Below are 21,368 nucleotides of genomic sequence, written 5' to 3' on the forward strand. Positions count from 1 at the left end.
CCCATGTGTTTTTAATGTTGTGACTATGGAGAAAAGGAAGGGGAATGACCACAGTAGCCTTCCCCTTCTCTTTGTTTCAAAGGTAGATGACCTCCCCTTGGGTAGTCAAACCCTCTGATGGGGCTCACAGATGTCCATTTAGGGAGAATCCCCATTAATTTGGGGGATTTACCACCATCTTCCTGGAATGCCCTTCCTGCTCAAAACAGCTCTGACTTCTGATCCTGCAGTGATTCGGACTCCTGTCTTTGGCCAAATACACTCTTGGCCAAGAGGCCAAGGAGGCACAGGGTCAGGTGGCAAAAGCAGTGACATTTAGGGGCCCAACTTCCTAATCTTAACCCTTGGTAATCCCATTCAGTTTGCTCAGCTATATGGGGATCCAGACCAAAAAGATCCCAGTTCCTCTGTGGATACACCAGAAGGTCATGAGGATATAGCCCTCCCCACTGGAGCCCTGCAGACTAGAAGGATGCATGCTATCGTCCTTGGGCGCTATTTTTCCTTTTCCCAGCCAAGCCTAGAAATCAGACTCAGATATCCATATAAATAAGTCTTTATTGAAAAAAGTACATAATTCAGAATAAATATAATAAATAATCCTCCCCAAGCTGCTGCCCTGAGGATAAATAATCTCAAGTTTTCCCTTCCTATTTAATAAATACTCAACTTTGTCCTAGGTCAGCAGCATAAGTTAGTCAGTATTGGGAATTTTCCACATATGCAAGTCTCATTAGAATTAATGGACCAATTAACTTGTTGGCTCACAGGAGCTTGGGCTGGTTCATTTTAGCCCTGGTGAGCCAAGGAGATCTGGGTGCCATCCGTAAGCCGTTGGCCTGAGGGGCTCAGGGTTGCTGCTCCGTGGGCAAAGACCCGGGCAGCTACAGCCCCAAAGGCCTGGAGGCTGCGAAGGATCTTGAAGCGGAGAAGGAGACGCTGCCATGGCTGGCTGGGACTGGGGCTTGGAGTTTGCTCAGTCTCCCAGTGGGGCCCCTCAGGCTGAAAGGACACAGGACACGATCAGAGAGAACTCTAGATCCTTCACCCTCCGGTCCTCGTCTCTGCTACCTGCAAGCCCCCATTCTCCAGGCCCCTGGTTCATACCTGCAGGAGTTGCCTAAGGCCCAGGAGGGAGGCGTGAAGCTGGCCCGCAGGGCCATCGGGGAGTAGCGAAGGCTCCCCTGTGAAAATGTCTGAGCCCAGCAGCTTCTCATAAAAAACCAGGCCCTGGTGGATCCTTTGTAAGCAGAACTGGCAGGGGTGGGGGGAAAGAAAGCAGTGAAAGGAAACAGATCCCTCCCTCCTACCCCATTCACCAAAGACCCACCCAGTTCTTTGCCATTCTTAGACACTGCTATGGGCTGAATGTTTGTGTCCCCACAAAATTCAGATGTTGAATTCTAACCCCCCAATATAATGGTATTAGGAGGAAGGGCTTTCACGAGGCGATGAAGTCATGAGGGTGGAGCCCTCTTGAACACAATTAGTACTCTTCTAAAAGAGACCCACGGAACTCCCAAGGCCCTTCTGCTGTATGAAGATACAACGAGAAGTCTGGAGTCTGGAAGAAGGCCCTCACCTGACCGTGATAGCACCCTGATCTCCGACTTCCAGCCTCCAGAGCAGTGAGAACTAAATTATTTTTGATGTTTATAAGCCACCTGGTCTGTGGTATTTGGTACAGCAGGCTGAACGGACAAGGACAGATAGAACTTATCCCAGTTCACCATGATACCCCACAATGTCCCAGTCCCCTCTTCCTTGTAGTCCAGCCTCATCTTACTACCTGACTGTTGTCTCTGAGTCCTTGGGGATCACAGCCATCCCCACACTGGATGCGGGGGACCTCATTTGTGGTCTCATCATCTCCCTCTTCTCTTGGGAGGTCCTGGAATGGAGGAGGGGGTGGGAAGAGTGAAGAGATAAGAGAAGTGCTTTCAGACTCCACTAGGACCCTCAGGCCCACGACTCTCCCAGGAACCGCACTCCCCCGTGTCCTCTCTTACTCTGTGATGTGCTGACCTTCGACCCTCCAGCTTCCATCCAAAGCCACAGAGTCTTCCACTGCAGCCTTGGAGAGCTTGGATAGGCTCATGTTTGGTGCCAGAGCCTGTTACTTACCACATGTCCCATCGGAGGATGTGCACTCCAGGCCAGCGTGCAGAGCTTCTGTGAGAGCTGTTGGCCCCGAGCCCAGGCAGGGCGACGGCCCTCAGGCACAGCCCGGGTCTGAGCCAGCCGGGGCGGCTGCAGCAGCAGAAGCAGAAGCATCACAGCCCTGCTCCCCAGCATCTTGTTGCCTGCTTCGCAAATCTGGCTGGCTCTGCGCCTCGCACCGGTCCTTGTGGAATCTCTACCCACTTCCCTTCCTTCTGAGCCTGATGCTCTCCGTTCTGTGTGTCTCTGGTTTGGTTCCTTCTGTTCACCGAGTTTCTGAGCTGCTTCCTGCTGTTTTTCTCCCCTTGTCTCTGAGTCTCTTTTTAAGGTCGCTGCATTGTAAGGCCCGCCCTTTATACTAGCAGGTGACTCACAGCAGGTGGGATTCCCCTCCCTGCATCATCCCCCTCCGTGGGGAGCCCAGGTAGGCAGCCTCAGCTCCAAGGGAAATGAGACGTGTGGTTGCTGTGGCTGGAGGCCTGGGATGGGGCATATGTGTAATGCTCTTCATGAATCGCAATGGCTGTGGAGGGGGTGGGGGTAGGAGGAATGAATATTTAAATGAATCTAGTCTCAAGTTCCTTCCTGTTTAACCTTTCCCTCATCTTTTTGCCTCTCAAGCTAGATCTTTCCCCCCAGCACCTAATTTCCTTACCTCCTGCCTGAGGAAAAACCAAAAACGGAAGCATTCATTTATTTCCCAATAGAATAGGGCGCTCAGTTTGGAATGAAGTTTGGTTCCCACCTGGTGCCCTCTATCTAAGAAGCAGGGGGCTTCTCTCTCTCCCTTGGGAACAGTAATTTTCACTGGAAGAGAGGGGCCTCGACTGCACTTTGTGAACTGGGGAGCTATATAAAACTGTATAAGGTATTACTGCTCCCCCTTCAGGCCTCACTGTGGAGGCTAGGAGGGCTCTTGGAGGGAGAGAGTTGTTGCTAAGAACCATGTGATTCCTCAGCCTTAGTGGCGGAAAGTTTCATAGGATCTGTGGGGTTCAGGTGATGGTTCTTTTGGGATACCAGTAGAAGCAAGGGCTAGGAGTCAAATTTAGATATTCTAGCACCCAGCCCCCATCCCACAGCTAGGAAGTCCAGGAATTCTGGGGAGTTGAAGGTGTGCCATGTCAGTGACCCTGGCCAGTCCTTCAGCCTGTTGCATCCATGGGTAAAATCCGCTGACACTGATTTCATCACCCTCCCTGATGCAACATCCAGTGAAACAGCTGAGAATGTGAGGTTGGGCGTGGGAGTGGGGGGTGGTCCAAATATGGGACTGCCCCAACCCCAGTGGAGGGTCCCCAGAACAATTTGAACGTCAGAATGAGGACATGGCTGACCACACAGATGGTCCTGAAAGCCTCCCCAAGAGGTTGACCCTTCTCTGAGAAAGTTACCCTTGACAGAAGTCTCCCTTCCCTTAGAACTATTCAAAACTGCCCAGTGAAATTTTGATTCAAGTATTAGGACTCTGTTGTAAATCTATCCTTTGGATAGAACGTTCCCAGCATCAGGACAGGTTATCTCAGTTTGAGTGGGAAATGGTTTGCCTCTCTCTACATATGGTAGACACAAATGGAATAAGGAAATGGGGGTGGGAGGAAGGAGGGGAAGCTCACCTCACTTGTGTTTAATATCTCCTGTGTTCTTCCCACCTCTGGCCCCATTCTGGGAGGTCTAAAGGATAGGAGATGAAAGGTAAAAGAAGGAGGAGGAAGTAGACTCCCGGGGGATGGGATGACAGAGACAAGGGTGAGTTGGAGGCACGGGGCTCTGCTGCTTTGTTTCACTTCCTGGTGATTCGAGAGTTGGGTAGGAAGCAAGGTTGGTGGGGTGATTGTGGGACTGTTCTGTGGCAGGAACTACTTCCAGGACTAGATCTGACCTGGAGCTGCAGTGACCCCTTGACGTCAGCAGGGACTCAACCGTTATGCAAATCACATTCACAAGACACTCCTAGGCAGGCCTTTCCAGCTGGATGCCCAGACTCCGAATCCAGCTGAAGTTCCCCTAGGGAGTTAATAATGATGGCTAATATATAGGCAACTCTCACTTTATGCCAAGTACTTGGTCTAAGCACTTTTTATGTATTAACCCATTTAATTCTCACAGCAACACAATGAGGTAGGTACTATTATTATCCCTATATTACAGATGAAGAAACAGAGATAAGTAATTTACCTAAGATCACAGAGCTGAGTGGCCAGAATCCCAGGGCAGACGATTTGGCTTCAGATCCTGCATTCTCAATCATTCTATTACACTGGACACTGTGAGGAGACACAAAGTGTCTTTATAAAGTAGCTCAGTTAGCCCGGGTATCTCTGAGTATCTCAGGCCCTATAATTCTCATAGGTCTGTGAAGTCTTTCTCAATCTGAGACCTCAATATGGAAATTTCTCAAAGTGTACAAACTGTCGAGGTCTCTCAGCACTCATCTTTTCCCAAGATTTTAAATCTTAGGGACCTGTGAAGTCAGATTAGTTTGAGAGACCCTCTGAATTAAGGTGTTTTTTTCTCCATCTTTGACTTCTTTTTTAAAGATTTTATTTATTTATTTGACAGAGAGAGACACAGCGAGAGAGGGAACACAAGCAGGGGAAGTGGGAGAGGGAGAAGCAGGCTCCCCGCCGAGCAGGGAGCCCGATGCGGGACTTGATCCAGGGACTCCCGGATCATGACCTGAGCCGAAGGCAGTCGCTTAACCAACTGAGCCACCCAGGCGCCCTCCATCTTTGACTTCTGACTGATTCTAGGACCCCTGTGAATCCTGGAAATCTAAATTATGGAGTCCTTTTCTTTTTTAAAAAATTTTTATTTCGGGGGACCTAGGTGGCTCAGTCCGTTGGGAGTCTGCCTTCAGCTCAGGTCATGATCCCTGGGTCCTGGGATCCAGCCCCACGTGGGGTTCCCCCCTCAGCTGGGAGCCTGCTTCCCCCTCTGCCTCTCCCTCTCCCTCTCCCCCCTGCTTGTGCTCTCTCTCAAATAAATAACATCTTTATTTTTTTATTTTATTTTATTTTTTTAAAGATTTTATTTATTTATTTGAGAGAGAGAGAATGAGAGAGAGCACATGAGAAGGGGGAGGGTCAGAGGGAGAAGCAGACTCCCTGCCGAGCAGGGAGCCCGATGCGGGACTTGATCCAGGGACTCCAGGATCATGACCTGAGCCGAAGGCAGTCGCCCAACCAACTGAGCCACCCAGGCGCCCTAAATAACATCTTTAAAAAAAAAAAAAGATTTTATTTATTTGAGGGAGTGAGTGAGAGCATGAGTGGGGGAGGGGCAGAGGGAAAGGGAGAAGCAGGCTCCTCACTGAGCAGGGAGACCAATGTGGGGCGATTATGACCTGAGCCAAAGGCAGATGCTTTACTGACTGAGCCACCCAGGCACCGCTGGAGTCCTTTTATTACAGTGTATTTAGCAGCCTTTATTGAGAGAGAAGTGCTTTAACACTCTATCCTCGGTGAGAAGTTCCTTCCATCAGAGAGGCTCTCTCTGTGGCCTTTAGAAACTGAGCTAAAGTGCCATGGAGACATCTCACAACCTGGCCCCATTCCACAGCAGTTCAAGCTCAGAATCAGACCCCAAGAATCCCTAAAAATAACTGTTGATGCTAAATCTGTAATTGTTTGGGGTAAGCAAATGTCCCAATTTGCCGTGCTCATCCCCCTCTGAGGGAGAATGTCCAGCTTCAAGAGCTAGGGGAATTTGATAGCTGAGGGGTCTTGCTCCCCGGGACTATCACTGGGGCGTGTGGGGAGGGGATCATCACAGATGGGAGTTTCAGATGGATGCCTGCAGAATCGCAGAAGACGCGGCTAGTTGGGCCGTGTTAAGAACCTGGCTCCCGCTTCCTTTTTTCTCTCCCATGCCTGGAAATGATAGGAAATGCCGTCGAGTTTCGGGGGCAACAGGGTGAGAAGCGGCGGAGTAGCTCACAAGAGCACAGCGGACAGAGGGGGTGGACTGGACCAGACTGGGAATACCCAGCAGTCGATCCCTAGTACTTTACCTTGGGCGTCCCTTATTCTAGATCTAAAGTTATAGGGAGTATGAAAGTTCGGTTTCCAAGCGAGTTTTCATAGTTTTGTTCAAAGAAAGCTTAAAAGAGAAGGGGTTACGTTTCATGACACCAAACACGGCCAGAGTCTGACGCCGTTTGTCCCCACCGGCGGCCCGTAACCTTGTTTTCGCCCAGCGCTTACGTCACGCGTCTTCTCGAAGAGCCGTCTGTACCTGGCTCCTTCTGATTGGCTTAGGTGAGGCCCACACCCTTCCTGATTGGAAGCTCCGACTGGGAGGGCGACGTCCTTTCCGCTGTAGGGTTTGGTTGAGCATCAGGCGCGGGGGAGAATTGGGGAAACTGGAATTTCCCGCGGAGGTGACGGCGTTTTCTCTCCCCCTACTCGTTTTAATTCCACGCGCTCCAAAATATCCGCCATGGAGAAATCTTGGTAATGACCCAATCCCCATAAGCATCCCAAGAACACATCTGACCCCTGCCCTAATCCCTCCCCTCCCCGCTGCCGGGGAAGAATTCTGGGTAATTGATTTCTCTGGTTCCCCTAGAGAATTGTGGGTAACTAGCCATTTTCATCATGTCCCCCCACCCCCGCCCCAATTGTGGGTAACTGGACATTCTTATTTTTCCCTAGAGAATCCTGGGTAACATTGCAGAGGATTCTGGGAAACTGACTTCCCTTGTTCTCACCTCCCAATCCCCTACCCCTCATCCCTAATTTTGGGAAGCAAGCACCTTAGCCCCTCTGCCTAACTCCTGTCCCGCAGTTGCTGCTCCTTCCACTGATGGTTCTGTGGTGAACCAGGCAAGTGAGCAGGCCTGAAGGGAGATGGAAAGGAAGTCATTAGGTTAGATAGTGGGGTGGTGGGGAGTACAGAGGGCCTAGAGGAGAAAAAGGGACAAGACTTCCACCTTTACCCCCACTGCCCATCCCCTTCCTGCCTGCTTCATCCCCTACCTGGCATTCTCACATCTGCCTGCCTCATCTCCCTCCTGCCCAGATAATCGAGAACACACTAAATACAAGTACCTGGGCCTGCCACTGACTCAGCTACCTCTTTCCCTTTGCAGGCCAGGATGTCCATTCTAGGCCCACTGGTGCTGTTTTGCTGAAGGTTGGGTCAGGCCTGTTAAGGACCTGTTGCAAGGGAGGGTGTGACAAGGGTCTAATCTGCCATCGTCATCATGAACTTCGAGGGTCTGGACCCTGGACTGGCAGAGTATGCCCCAGCCATGCATTCTGCCCTGGACCCTGTCCTGGATGCCCACCTGAACCCAAGTCTGCTGCAGAATGTGGAGCTGGACCCGGAGGGGGTGGCCTTGGAGGCTCTTCCTGTCCAGGAGTCAGTGCACATAATGGAAGGTGTCTACTCTGAATTGCACAGTGTGGTGGCTGAAGTGGGTGTGCCTGTCTCCGTCTCCCACTTTGACTTGCACGAGGAGATGCTGTGGGTGGGAAGCCACGGGGTAAGAACTGTACCCCTTTGTAAGGGATGAGTGGAGATGTTGGAGGTCTTTTATCTGGTTTTAGCCCAGGGCAGCTGCTTTACTGGGAGCCAGAACTGAGTTGAGGTGATGAAAGTTAGTTGGGTCTCTAAGTCAAGTCAGGAGGAGGGGAGTGGAAGGAGCCATAGGATCCAGGGAGAAGTTACATAGGCATTCTTTTTCAGAAGTCATCTTATTTCTACCACTATTTGCCCCTTCCAAGCTTTGATTAATCTTGATAACTGTACCCATCAGTTAGTCGGTAGTGTCCAAATCCAGTCTCTAATGCCCCTCTTGTTTTCCATTTTTTAAATTATAGAATGTTTAACACGTGTTTCTACTTACCTTACATGGAATCATTTTGTCTTTTCTGGCTTATTTTAATCTCTGTGAGAGCAGTTACCAATGTTAATTTTTTAAAAATGTGTATCTATATTGCCAATATGCTAGGGAGCCCAAGATTTTGTAGGAAATAACACCTTATCCTTGGTTTACTAATTTACCTTCCATAGAACATGAATTGTGGTTTTCTCATTAGAAAGAATGAGCTTTTTTGGTAATACGTTCATTTCAGTATGCAGTATTTACTGCTATGGTAGGCCCAGGGAATAAAGCTGAATAAAACATAATCCTTGCCCTCAAGGAATTTATAGAACAATGAGGAGAAAACGATACATAAACAGATAACTTCATGATACTTTAGAAGAAACTAAACTGTTTCACTTAGTAATTACGAACCTAAGATATAAACTACTAAGTGCCAGTATAAAAACAGGTACTGAGTGGAGAGGGGTCAGAGGGCCTCCAGAAAGAAGTGACACCTGAAGTGAGTATTTGAGAGGTGAGTAGGAGTCAGGTGAAGAAGAGGGGAAAATGCTGTCTTGGCCAAAACAACAGGATAAAGATTTCCAAGATACTATACAGTGGATTGCAGAGTGCAGGAACAATAAGGAGTGAGGGTTTACTGCACTGGGAGATAAAGCTGAGGAGATAGACATGACTTCATTCAACTAGTATTTTTTGAGCACCTACTAGGTGCCAGACCTTGCTCTGTGGTCTAGGTTTAGAATGAACATTTAAGAAGGCAACAAAAATATATTTATAATATATTAAGTGTTGTTTAGTATCTTAAAGGAAAATAAAATGGAGTAAGGGGGTTGAGGTAATGAAGGGTGGGAGGTGTTACTGTTTTAGATAGTTGGTCAGGGAAAGGTCTCTCTGATAAAGCCACATTTGAGTGGAGACCTGGATACAGGCCACGCTATCCATTCTAAGTCCTCTAGAAGGGAGAGAGGAAGCCATATAGATATCCAGGGGGTGGGGTGGGGGGATAACATTCTAGAAAAACCTCATATGCTGTGTTAAAAGAGCTTGGACTTGATCCTTCACACCACTGAAGATTTTTATCCAGAATGATAAGGTTAGGTTTGTATCTTAGATAGAGTGCTGAGGTAGAAGGAGAGAGTTTGATTTAAGGGGGACAGGGCAGGACTCCATGCGATCAGTTTGTAGGTTATTGTAGCAGTTCATATAGAATATGAAGGCCTGACCGAAGCATTGTAGAGATGTATACATGAGCGCAGATTTGGGAAATACATATTTATATATATTTTTTTAAAGATTTCAATTTTTTATTTTTTTTTTAAGATTTTATTTATTTGACAGAGACACAGCGAGAGAGGGAACACAAGCAGGGGGAGTGGGAGAGGGAGAAGCAGGCTTCCGGCCGAGCAGGGAGCCCGATGCGGGGCTCAATCCCAGGACCCTGGGATCACGACCTGAACTGAAGGCAAACACCTAACGACTGAGCTACCCAGGCGCCCCTTATTATTATTTTTTTAAGATTTTATTTATTTATTTGACAGACACAGAGAGAGAGGGAACACAAGCAGGGGGAGTGGGAGAGGGAGAAGCAGGCTTCCCGCAGAGCAGGGAGTCTGATGCGGGGCTCGATCCCAGGACCCTGGGATCATGACCTGAGCCGAAGGCAGACGCTTAACAACTGAGCCACCCAGGCACCCCAGATTTGGGAAATATTTAGGAAGTAAACAGGACTTAAGTTGACTATCAGTGACTTAGTCCATTTCATAGGTCGTGGTACCATAGGGAATATAGTTAAGAACTGAGATGAGGTAAAAATGATGAATTTAATTTGGAATGTAATGAGTTTGGGGTTCTCATGGAATATCTAAAAAGATGTTTAGTAGGTATTTGTATAAGTCTAAAGCTTGAGGCAGTGGTCTGGGCTAGGGAAGGGAGTTAGGATCCATCAGTTTAAAAAACATGGATGGTGAAAACCTTGAGAATGGATGAGATTACCTAGGAAGACTAGTGAGAAAATAGTGGACTGGGAATAGCCATATTTTAAGAATGGTCTGAAGGGAAGCGTATAAGGAGAAGGTATGAGCTAAGAGTCAGGAGAGAAACCAGTAGTGAATGATGTCATAGGAGCCAAGGGTGGAATGAGTTTCACATTCTCTCTATTCCAGCCTGTGACCCACAGTACACATTTCCCAGATGGCTGGTAAAGATTAAGACTTGACTGTGGAACATAAGAAAGCCTGTGGAGGATTGAACGGACCCATGTCCCTGACCTGAAACTGTTCTAACCAACTGAGCCATTACCTATTTAGCAGGGTCATTGTGAGGATAAAATGAGGTAGATTTTACAAAAGTACTTTGTAAAGCATTAAACGAACATAGATAGTATGATCAGTGTCCTTATCACTTAGATTGGTCCCTGGGCTTATGCCTTAGGGGCTGCTAACCAGAAAGGCCAAGCAAGAATGGAGGAAAGCTGGACAACATCCATCCAGTCTCAGACCTGTATCTGCCCCTCCATTCAGGGTGTGTCTCACCTCCCCCCCGCCCCTCCCCCCCCCGCCCCCCCCCCCCCCCCCCGCCCCACAGGGCCATGCTACTTCATTTTTCGGGCCAGCCTTGGAGCGTTACTCATCCTTTCAGGTCAATGGCAGTGATGACATTCGACAGATCCAGAGCCTGGAAAATGGTATCCTTTTTCTCACCAAGAACAACCTCAAGTATATGGCTCGTGGGGGCCTCATTATATTTGATTACCTGTAAGTAGCTTCTCAGCTCTGGACTGGGAAAGAGGGTGCCTCCTCGAATGGGAAGGCTAAAGGATTGGAAGCTTTAGAGGGCTGGTCCCTTAGCCTTTTCTCTCCGCCACAGGCTAGATGAGAGTGAGGATATGCACAGTCTCCTGCTGACGGATGGCAGCACTCTCCTTGTTGGTGGGCTGCAGAACCATATACTGGAGATTGACCTTAACACTGTCCAGGAGACTCAGAAGGTACAAGCCTGGGGCAGGAAAGACCCAGGCAGGGTCTGAGACTTTTGGGGGCCTGGGGATAAACGTGGGCTGGGAACATGACTAAGTGTATGTGCAACCTTTCTGTTCCTTTGGTCTGTGGGAAGAATGATTCTCACTGGTTTTTCCTGCTTTCCTCCCCAGTATGCAGTCGAGACGCCTGGAGTCACTATTATGAGACAGACAAATCGCTTTTTCTTCTGTGGCCACACGTCTGGCAAGGTGGCTCGGTTCTGTTTCCTCCTACCACAAGACCCTGTTTCATCAGACATGTGCTTGGGCTCTTCCTTGCCCTCAACGCTGGGGCTGTAGTGGGGGGATGGGAGGAGTAAACAGAGTTCCTCCTCAGCCACGATATACTAGATTACCTTTCAGCCTGATGGTTTCTATTTTAACTAGATACCGTCCAGGCCAAAGAGTAAACAAGAGTTCTCTTTGGGGTCCCCTCCAGCTCTGGGCTTCTCTTTCTGCCTTTTCTGGGCTTTAATTGCCCATATCCTAGAGCCTTAGTTCTTTGGGCAGGGGCCTCACGGGGTGAGGTAGGTGGCAGGTACTTTTCCTGATGACAGTGCTGGAGGATAACCGAGTCATCTCTTCTTCAGGTTTCCCTGCGGGACCTCCGTACTTTTAAGGTGGAGCATGAGTTCGATGCTTTCTCAGGGAGTCTGTCAGATTTTGATGTGCATGGCAACCTGCTGGCCGCCTGTGGCTTCTCCAGCCGCCTCACCGGCCTGGCCTGTGACCGTTTCCTCAAGGTGTATGATCTGCGCATGATGCGTGCCATCACACCACTTCAAGTACACGTGGATCCTGCCTTCTTGCGCTTCATCCCCACCTATACTTCTCGACTTGCTATCATCTCCCAGTCAGGTAGGAAGGAATGCAGGGAGGGGTGGGAGGCGTTGATGAGTGAAAGAGAACTAGGTACCAGAAGGACTGTACTCCCAGGAACCTCTTTGTTGGAGGAAATAGTAACCTTTCAGCGGGCTATCATTATCAGGGTCACGCTTAGGTTTGGTCAGAGATTAGGACTTTTATTTTCTCCCCGAGCATGAAGAACATAGAACAAGATAAAGGCGGAGCAGGCGAAACAACTTTAGAACTGCCTCTACTGGGTAGCAGACTTGCCTGTGGTTTATGGGAAGTCATCAGATGATATTCTTTGTATCTCTAGGCATGAACTTAGGCCCCATCTTTTCTTGATACTAGGGCATAAGAGGATGGCCCCCTTTCAACTTCCAGGGCTCATTGAGCTTCCTCCTGTCTTCTAGGGCAGTGCCAGTTTTGTGAGCCCACAGGCCTGGCCAACCCAGCAGATATCTTTCATGTGAATCCTGTGGGGCCTCTGCTAATGACATTTGACGTATCAGCCAGCAAGCAGGCCTTGGCCTTTGGGGATTCTGAGGGCTGTGTGCACCTCTGGACTGATTCCCCTGAGCCTTCCTTCAACCCTTACTCCCGTGAGACCGAATTTGCTTTGCCCTGTCTCGTGGACTCGCTGCCTCCTCTGGACTGGAGCCAGGACCTGCTGCCGCTTTCCCTCATCCCTGTCCCGCTCACCACTGACACACTTCTCTCTGATTGGCCTGCTGCCAACTCCGCTCCAGCTCCCAGGTTGTACCTCACATCTGGGCCAGAAGGAGGGAGGGGGAAAGGACCGAGATACCAGGCTTCTCAGCAAGCCTTGTAGTAATCTTCTTTCCTGATTTTCGTCTGCCCTCAGTATCTTCTTTTTTTCTGGCTCCTTGGGGGTTAGGGATATGATGGGCAGACACCACAACCTTCAAGCCTTAGAACTATACTACATTCCAGGCGAGCACCCCCTGTGGATGCAGAGATTCTTCGCACCATGAAGAAGGTGGGCTTCATTGGCTACGCGCCCAACCCCCGCACCCGGTTGCGCAATCAGGTATGTTCAGAGGAGAGAAGGTCAGCCCCCACCCCAGCCCCCTGGCATTTCTCCTGTCTTGTTTCTTTACTAGTCCTCGGCAGTTTTTGCTTTTAGTCAGTCAGTAAAGGTCTTTTGAGGCCTACTGAATTGAAGGTACCATGCTAGGTGTTAGGGAGGATTCAGACACACAGAAGATAGTCTTTGCTGTTAAGAAGTTTAGTATTTGGGGGTGCCTGGGTGGCTCAGTTGGTTAAGCGACTGCCTTCGGCTCAGGTCATGATCCTGGAGTCCCTGGATCGAGTCCCGCATCGGGCTCCCTGCTCGGCAGGGAGTCTGCTTCTCCCTCTGACCCTCCCCCCTCTCATGTGCTCTCATTCTCTCTCTCTCAAATAAATAAATAAAATCTTTAAATTAAAAAAATTTAAAAAAAAAAGAAGTTTAGTATTTGGGGGCGCCTGGGTTGCTCAGTCGTTAAGCGTCTGCCTTCAGCTCAGGTCATGATCCCAGGGTCCTGGGATCAAGCCCCACGTCGGGCTCCCTGCTCTGCAGGAACCCTGCTTCTCCCTCTCCCACTCCCCCTGCTTGTGTTCCCTCTCTCGCTGTGTCTCTCTCTGTCAAATAAATAAATAAGATCTTTAAAAAAAAAAAAAAAAAGTTTAGTATTTGGTTGGTAAAGATAAGACCTGTCTGTAACAAATTATTTATGTTCTCTCGTGAAATGCTGAAGGAATGTTACAGGCATTCAGTGCCAGGGCTGTTTGGAGGGAAAGTGTTACTCTGGGCCAGAGTGGTCAGGGAAGACATACTGAAAAAAGTGGATATTGAGCTGGAAAGGTGAAAGACGAGTAAGTAGAAAGTAACATGGGAGCACGTTCAAGATGAGAGGTCAGTGTTAGCAAAGGTCTCAAAAAGCATAACTGCAAAAGGCATGTCTGATGGGGACTGTGATTGGACCAGTCTGGCTACAGCGGTGGTTAGTACTGGGAAATCGCAAGACGTTAAGGTCGGAAAGGGCCCAGTTGTGAAGCCTTGAATACCAAGTGTATAGTGGGAGAAGTGATGCACTGAAATAGGCATTTGGGGAGAGTCTGGTAGTGTGATGCCGGACAGAGTGAATGTGCAGAACCTGGCGTGGAAGCCATCATCGTCCAGCTGTGACGAGGTGGGGTGGTGGCTGTGGGAAGAAAAAGGAAGCAGTGGCTGCTGAAAACCCCAGGAAATCGAGTGTTCAGTGTTGGGATCAAGGTGGGGGGAAACCAAAGGTAATTACGACAGCCAACAAAATTACCTCTTCTTTTTTTTTTTTTTTTTTTTAAGATTTTATTTATTTATTTGACAGACACAGTGAGAGAGGGAACACAAGCAGGGGGAGTGGGAGAGGGAGAAGCAGGCTTCCCGCTGAGCCGGGAGCCCGATGTGGGACTCGATCCCAGGACCCTGGGACCATAACCTGAGCCGAAGGCAGTTGCTCAACAACTGAGCCACCCAGGCGCCCCAAAATTACCTCTTCTTGAAAATTCTAGATTCCTTACCGACTCAAGGAGTCAGACAGTGAATTTGACAGCTTCAGCCAGGTCACTGAGTCACCGATAGGACGGGAAGAAGAGCCACATCTCCACATGGTTTCGAAGAAATACCGCAAGGTGCTGGGGGATACCAAGGAAGGAGCCCTTTGGGACGTGGGGAAAGGTTCCCTGGGACAAGGGGGTCATATGAGAAAGGACTGAAGGACTCAGTCGAGATGCCTTCACCTACCACCTGGACTCGGGAGGGAGGTTCTGGGGAAGGTTCTGACTACTCGGAAGATCTAGGGGACTCTGAGGATATCTTCATTTTGCTCAGACTGTTTCTGCCTCAGGTAACCATCAAATACTCCAAGCTAGGGCTGGAGGACTTTGACTTCAAACACTACAATAAGACCCTGTTTGCTGGATTAGAGCCCCACATCCCCAATGCCTACTGCAACTGCATGATCCAGGTAAGGGTGGCTACGCCGGTGACTTGAACACGCCTACTGCCTTTCTCCTTCTCCGCGGCCCCACACCCACTACTCTTTCTCCGGGCCTCTCCAACCAAGCCCACTTTTCCATGGCGTCCGGCACTATTCCTTCTTGCTCCATAGCCTTCAAGTCTCCTCTGTGCACTCCATCCTTCAGTGGCCTCCTGCTTTGTATTCTTCACCAGCTCACTTAACCTTCCTGTCCTTCTTCCTCCCTGTACCGGTTGCCTGCCTCAGTTCTCTTGTTCTCCCGCCCCCCAGGTGCTGTACTTCCTGGAGCCTGTTCGCTGTCTAATCCAGAACCATCTTTGCCAGAAGGAGTTCTGCCTGGCTTGTGAGCTGGGCTTCCTCTTCCACATGTTGGATCTCTCTCGGGGTGACCCTTGTCAGGTCAGTGTCTGGAGACCTGAAACCATAAAAGGGGAAGGGAGGTGGACAGTAGGCAGGGACATTGCTGTGCAGATGGCCACAAAAGAGAAAATTTTCCCCCATTTTACCAACACACTTCCTGGATTCCAGGGCAGTAATTTTCTTCGGGCATTCCGCACCATCCCTGAGGCATCAGCCCTTGGTCTGATCCTGGCTGACTCAGATGAGGCCTCAGGCAAAGGCAATCTGGCCAGGCTTATTCAGAGGTGGAATCGCTTCATTCTCACTCAGCTGCATCAGGACATGCAGGAGCTCGAAGTACCCCAGGCTTATCGAGGTGCTGGAGGCAGGTATGAAATGGGGCCGTGAACAGTGAAGGCCCCCCTGTGACCTCGGGGGTCTCCTAACTGCCTCCATGTGCATGCATTGCCTTCCCCACTCTTAGCAGCTTTTGCTCATCGGGGGACTCAGTCATCGGGCAGCTGTTCAGCTGTGAGATGGAGAACTGCAGCCTCTGCCGTTGTGGCAGTGAGACCGTGCGGGCCTCGTCCACCTTGCTCTTCACCCTCTCCTACCCCGAGGCGGGCACCAGCGGTATACCATGTGGCTGGGTTGGGAAGGCTCCCCCAGATGTCCCGTAACATCAAGGAGAGGGTGCTGGGGGGCTAACAGTGGGCCGAAGGGAGAGCGGAGAGTGAAGCACCCAGTTTCCCCTCAGATAAAACCGGGAAGAACTGTGACTTTGCTCAGGTGCTGAAGCGAAGCATCTGCCTGGAGCAGAATACACAGGCCTGGTGTGACAACTGTGAAAAGTACCAGCCCACGGTGAGTCCTCCCGCGCTGGGGATCCGACTGGGTCTCATCTGGGACTAGCTGTGTCAGCACTGCCATCCGGGGGTCTGTAGGGAGTGGGAAGAACCTCAGTGTGAAAGTGCAGATCCAGGTTTTACTGTTCCCATCCAGGGTTCTTTCCTGTAGGCTCCCTGCCATTCCTTGTTTTGTCCTCTCAGATTCAGACCCGCAACATCCGCCATCTGCCAGAGATTCTCGTCATCAACTGTGAGGTGAACAGCTTGAAAGAAGCTGATTTCTGGAGAATGCAGGCTGAGGTAAGGACCAAGTCTGGAAGCAGGGCTTTAAGTGTGCTTTTTAGTTTAGTTTTCTCTCCCTTTTGTGCTGTGCTCCATTTATGATTAATGTTCCTGGGGAATCAGATTTTTTTTTTTTTTTTTTGAGATTTTATTTTATCCATTTGAGGGAGAGAGTGCACAGGGGGGAGGAGCAGAGGGAGAGGGACAAACAGACTCTGTGCTGAGTGCAGAGCCTGACTCGGGGCTTGATCCCATGACCCTGAGATCATGACCTGAGCCGAAACCAAGAGTTGGACATTTAACCAACTGAGCCGGCCACACACCCTGGGAATCAGATATTTTTTCTTTTGTGTTCAGGTTGCCTTCAAGATGGCAATAAAGAAGCATGGTGGGGAAATCTCCAAGAACAAGGAGTTTGCTTTGGCTGATTGGTAGGTATGGCCTTGAGGCAGTAGTCAAAGGATTGAGCTACCCAGTGGCTCCTCTTGTCACTGGCTGGATTTCAGAACAAATTTCTAATTCTCTTTTCCTGATAGGAAAGAACTAGGGAGTCCAGAGGGTATGCTGATGTGTTCCTCCACTGAGGAGTTGAAGAATGTCTGGCTTCCTTTCTCCATTCGCATGAAGATGACCAAGAACAAGGGGCTGGATGTTTGCAATTGGACTGATGGGGATGAGATACAGGTTGTTGAACAACTGGGAAGAGAAAGGGGAATAAGGGAGAGAAGGTTGGGACAGAAGCAGGGCAAGGGGAAGATGGAACTTAGTATAGGGAAAAGGTAGGGAATAAAGCTGAGTATTTACCAGATGTGGGCTTTTCCAGAGTGACTCAGTTCAGTATTGAGAGTCATAGATGGGCTAGGATGGAGATAACCCACCTTGGTCCCCCCCTCCCCAAACCCCAAACTCCCTGTCCTCTATCCCCATTCCCCTTCCTTCCCCACCCTTAAACTTAGCTTAGCAGCCTGGGTACCCCCCTCACAGTGGGGCCCAGCCAGGGCAGAGGAGGAGCATGGTGTCTATGTGTATGACCTGATGGCTACTGTGGTGCACATCCTGGACTCACGCACAGGGGGCAGCCTGGTGGCTCACATCAAAGTTGGAGAGACCTACCACCAGCGTAAGGAGGTGAGTGAGATTATACACTCCTGGTGGTAGCCACAGTGCAGTCCTGGATCTGTCCCTGTCTTGAGTCTGAGCCGGAGTGGTCCAGCTGTCACTTTAGCGACAGTCTTTTTTCTCTCTCTCCACAGGGTGTTACCCACCAGCAGTGGTATCTCTTTAATGACTTTCTTATTGAGCCTATTGATAAGGTTAGTTGTGACACATTCCGTTCTCCCTTTTATCTCCCCTTTTCCTAGCATTCTCATCCTCATCCTAGAGAATGCCATGCAGATTAGGGAGGGAGGGAGGGAGGGTTCCTTAAGAATAAAAAGCGTTAGCAGAATTAAAAAATAGCACCTAGTTCTGTCTTTTGTCTGGCTAGGGAAAAAAGAAAAAGGGGCATATACGTAGGCCATTAAGTGCTTTTTCTTTTCTAGCACGAAGCTGTGCAGTTTGACATGAATTGGAAAGTGCCTGCTATCCTTTATTACATCAAAAGGAATCTTAACTCCAAATACAACCTGAACAGTAAGTGGTACAGAGTAGACCAAAGGGTGTGGGCAGTTTAGATTGATCTTTAGGAAGAGATCTTGTTAAGATTAGGATAGGTAACAGTGTTAATATTTCCAGGGATACTAAAGAGAGTCCTGTTCATCAGGCTTAAATTTAGAATCTGGAGATCCTGAGGTGTAGTGGGAAAGAGGTGATGGGGGGAAATCTGATCAAAATGGCTAAGGTTATGATTTTGAGTCTAATCATTCTTCTTCCCAAGTGAAGCTTGCTTCTTCTTTTGGAGACAGAAACTCCTTACTAAGGCCCTTTTTGGTGTGTTTAAACCATAGTTTCCCTGCAACTTTATGGATTTTTTAAGCTGAAGTCCAAAGCTGAAGTCTTATTCTTTCCTGTCTGCTTTTTTGTTTTTTTCTTAACATATTCCTTAGTAAGTTTTCTGATTTGATCTGTTCCATCCATGTGTTCATCAGACATGATCTTTTTACTCACATCCTTTGATTATTGAGGGATCACAGTGTAGACCCAGTCTCTGGTCAACCATCTGGGTTTCCCTCCTCTGGTTACTTCCCTATTCCCAGCCATCTGTCTTCTGGATTTTCCCTTCTAGTCAAGAACCCTATTGAGGCAAGTGTCCTGCTGGCTGAAGCCTCACTAGCACGGAAGCAGCGGAAAACACATACTACCTTTATTCCACTGATGCTGAATGAGATGCCACAGGTTGGGGACCTGGTGGGCCTGGATGCTGAGTTTGTCACCCTTAATGAGGTAACACAGTCCAAAAGGGTGTGGTGTTGGAACAGAACTCTGGAGATATTAGGAGTCGTAAGCAGTTCTCGGATTTCCTTATCAACTCTTGTCACGTAGGAGGAAGCAGAGTTACGCAGTGATGGCACTAAGTCTACCATCAAACCAAGCCAGATGTCAGTAGCAAGGATCACCTGTGTTCGGGGCCAGGGACCCAATGAGGGTATTCCCTTCATTGATGACTACATCTCTACCCAGGAGCAGGTATTAGGATATGGAGGTGCAAGGGAGACAGACCTTGTGCGTATGTAGAGTGCTCTAGAACCCAGGGAAGAGTAGTAGAGACGCTGCACCTCACTTCCTGAACGACTTACCCTTTTCTCTATGCCTAGGTGGTGGATTACTTGACTCAGTATTCAGGAATAAAGCCAGGAGACCTAGATGCCAAGATTTCCTCTAAGCACCTCACAACTCTCAAGTCTACCTACTTAAAGCTTCGTTTTCTTATAGACATTGGAGTCAAGTTTGTGGGTCATGGTCTGCAGAAGGACTTCCGGGTCATCAACCTCATGGTTCGGGCAGGGCTCTTTTAAGAGTCCTTGAATTTGGGCTCTTTAGGGTTTATATTATGCTTTTGGAGAATGGGAAATTACAGATCGCCTGCCTTCAGTCTCCCACTCTTTTATCTCTGCCAGGTGCCCAAGGACCAAGTCCTTGACACTGTCTATCTCTTTCACATGCCCCGAAAACGAATGATTTCCCTGCGATTCCTTGCTTGGTACTTTCTAGGTGAGTTGGTGTACCTTGTAGGCCCCTGTGGTGCTCATGTAAGAGTGGGAAGAAATGTTGTAGTTGTCAGAGGAGTAGGGAGGACCCTGAGTTAGTGGTGAGAGTTAATAATGGATTTAAGTAGCTTCAGTATCCCTCTGCACTAGGGATGGTGTTTGGCTTTTTCCCTTGGGGCAGTCAAGTGTTTTATTGTTTATTGGGAGTTGGGGATGTGAGTAGGGGACATGTTCTTACCTTCCTTTGCTAGGTCCCAAACTATTCCACTTCTAATTCCCCTAGACTTAAAGATTCAAGGGGAAACCCATGACAGTATTGAGGATGCCCGCACAGCCCTTCAGCTCTACCGAAAATATCTGGAGCTAAGCAAAAATGGCACCGAGCCTGAGTCCTTCCACAAAGTGCTCAAGGGTCTTTATGAGAAGGGCCGAAAGATGGACTGGAAGGTGCCTGAACCTGAGGGCCAGACAAGTCCCAAGAGTAAGACCTGGGATGGGACAAGGGAAACTGGACAGGGTGGGTTTTGACTGCATATGTGAAGATTATACCCACGATAATAATAATGATCATGGTGATGTCAGCAACAGTACCACCCCTACCTTGTATTTGTAAAGCACTCAATAGTTTACAAAGCACTTAATCTTCCCAATATTCAGTGAAATAGATTTTATTACTGAAACTCTCCATTGATTCTAACCTTCTTTTGCCCAGTTCTAAAATGTTTGGGGCGGGTTTGTCCTCTTTTCTCTTGCTTTTTCTGCACTCACCCTAAGAGTCAATGCTCTTGGTTTTGTCTGACAGATGCAGCTGTCTTCTCCTCAGTGTTGGCGCTCTGACCTCACCCTTTCCCAGCGAACTACCCCCTCTCCCTTCAGTGTTCTGTGGCCCCAGAACTGGGAGATGGCTTCCCAAGTTGGCTATACCGTGTCCGCTTCCAGAATTGGACCTCCTCAGGGTCTACAGATGGTGCTATTAATAGAACTGGAATGCAACAGAGTTGTTGCAAAGGGAAGAGGAGCCAGATTCCTTTTTCATCCTGTGCAAAATAGCAGGCCAGAAGCAGAGTCTAGAAATGACCCAAATGGAAAGTAATTGGTAATCTCGATAAATATCCTGGGTAATTAATATCCAGGCAAAAAACAAAACAAACCACAAAAAAAAACAAAACAAAAACGCTCCTAGAACCAGTACTCTCGATTCCTAGTTGGCTAAGGACTGAAGTCCTGGACAGTGACAGGCTTAAAACAGTAGCTCAAGCCAGCTCAAGTCTCTGACTGCTTGAGGGATGCCTGGAGGGGCCAGGACATAGAGTATTGGTGCCCCTAGCAAACCAGTGTTGCCAACACCATCATTGCCAAAAGGGCCTTTGGGTCCTAGACGAAGCTTGGCTGCTGGCTTCACTCCTGCTGACAGCTGAGAAGCCTCTGTCTTCCATCCACTCTCCTGTTCCAAGTTTTGTTATTTTTAAAATTTTGTTTTAAACTGCATGTTTTATAAAATAAAAACAAAAATATTATTGGCTGTCATCCATGTCATTAGAGACCTGGGAGTGTGGGATGCTCTGACTTAAGCCCTCCTCTACTTTGTATCGGTTTTCTGTAACAACTGGAAAAAAACAAAGCTTTCAAATTCCCACCTAGAAATGAAGGTGAAGCTCTGGAGTCCAAAGTTAAAGATGTTGGAGGAATATAATTATGTCTTACCTCCACAATGTTAGGTCTTTGCTATAGCTGCCTAGTACCCTAAGGTCAGATTCTTTTAAGACGTAGGGTACGGTTTCCTCGTTAATTCTGTAAAAGGGAAATGCGGGAAGCTGACAAACTACAGGTTTCAGGTTATCTTGAGACCTGTAGATACTAACAGCATCTGTGTAG

The 21,368-nt window shown here is 48.7% G+C and overlaps 2 protein-coding genes across 8 annotated transcripts; one reads left to right on the forward strand and one right to left on the reverse strand.

Annotated features, from left to right (window-relative positions):
* Positions 1 to 358: 358 nt before the first annotated feature.
* Positions 359 to 6,426, reverse strand: IL23A (interleukin 23 subunit alpha). The gene is made up of 6 exons (XM_035002380.1): positions 6,366 to 6,426; positions 4,339 to 4,427; positions 2,125 to 3,834; positions 1,790 to 1,891; positions 1,108 to 1,254; positions 359 to 1,002 (listed from the first exon to the last, which is right to left on the reverse strand). Exons 3-6 carry the CDS (start codon positions 2,293 to 2,295, stop codon positions 790 to 792), a joined length of 633 nt encoding a protein of 210 aa, XP_034858271.1. The 5' UTR covers positions 2,296 to 3,834; positions 4,339 to 4,427; positions 6,366 to 6,426; the 3' UTR covers positions 359 to 789.
* Positions 6,391 to 21,096, forward strand: PAN2 (poly(A) specific ribonuclease subunit PAN2). 7 transcript variants are annotated; one of them, XM_035002371.1, is made up of 26 exons: positions 6,391 to 6,614; positions 7,253 to 7,648; positions 10,577 to 10,746; positions 10,859 to 10,979; positions 11,142 to 11,219; positions 11,600 to 11,867; positions 12,269 to 12,611; positions 12,810 to 12,906; positions 14,412 to 14,531; positions 14,747 to 14,866; positions 15,149 to 15,277; positions 15,407 to 15,606; positions 15,705 to 15,850; positions 15,975 to 16,081; positions 16,267 to 16,365; positions 16,705 to 16,778; positions 16,884 to 17,031; positions 17,332 to 17,475; positions 17,601 to 17,660; positions 17,889 to 17,979; positions 18,572 to 18,729; positions 18,829 to 18,972; positions 19,101 to 19,280; positions 19,404 to 19,497; positions 19,777 to 19,974; positions 20,296 to 21,096. In XM_035002371.1, exons 2-26 carry the CDS (start codon positions 7,367 to 7,369, stop codon positions 20,328 to 20,330), a joined length of 3,606 nt encoding a protein of 1,201 aa, XP_034858262.1. In that variant the 5' UTR covers positions 6,391 to 6,614; positions 7,253 to 7,366; the 3' UTR covers positions 20,331 to 21,096. The 7 variants fall into 7 exon arrangements, with proteins under 7 accessions (XP_034858262.1, XP_034858265.1, XP_034858267.1 ...); XM_035002374.1 differs by having other exon boundaries at positions 15,548 to 15,606; positions 15,702 to 15,850; XM_035002376.1 differs by having other exon boundaries at positions 15,548 to 15,606.
* The last annotated feature ends 272 nt before the right edge of the window (positions 21,097 to 21,368 follow it).

Source organism: Mirounga leonina, unplaced genomic scaffold (genome assembly GCF_011800145.1).
Source record: "Mirounga leonina isolate KUSES-001 unplaced genomic scaffold, KU_Mleo_1.0 Mir_126, whole genome shotgun sequence".
Lineage (NCBI taxonomy): Eukaryota > Metazoa > Chordata > Mammalia > Carnivora > Phocidae > Mirounga > Mirounga leonina.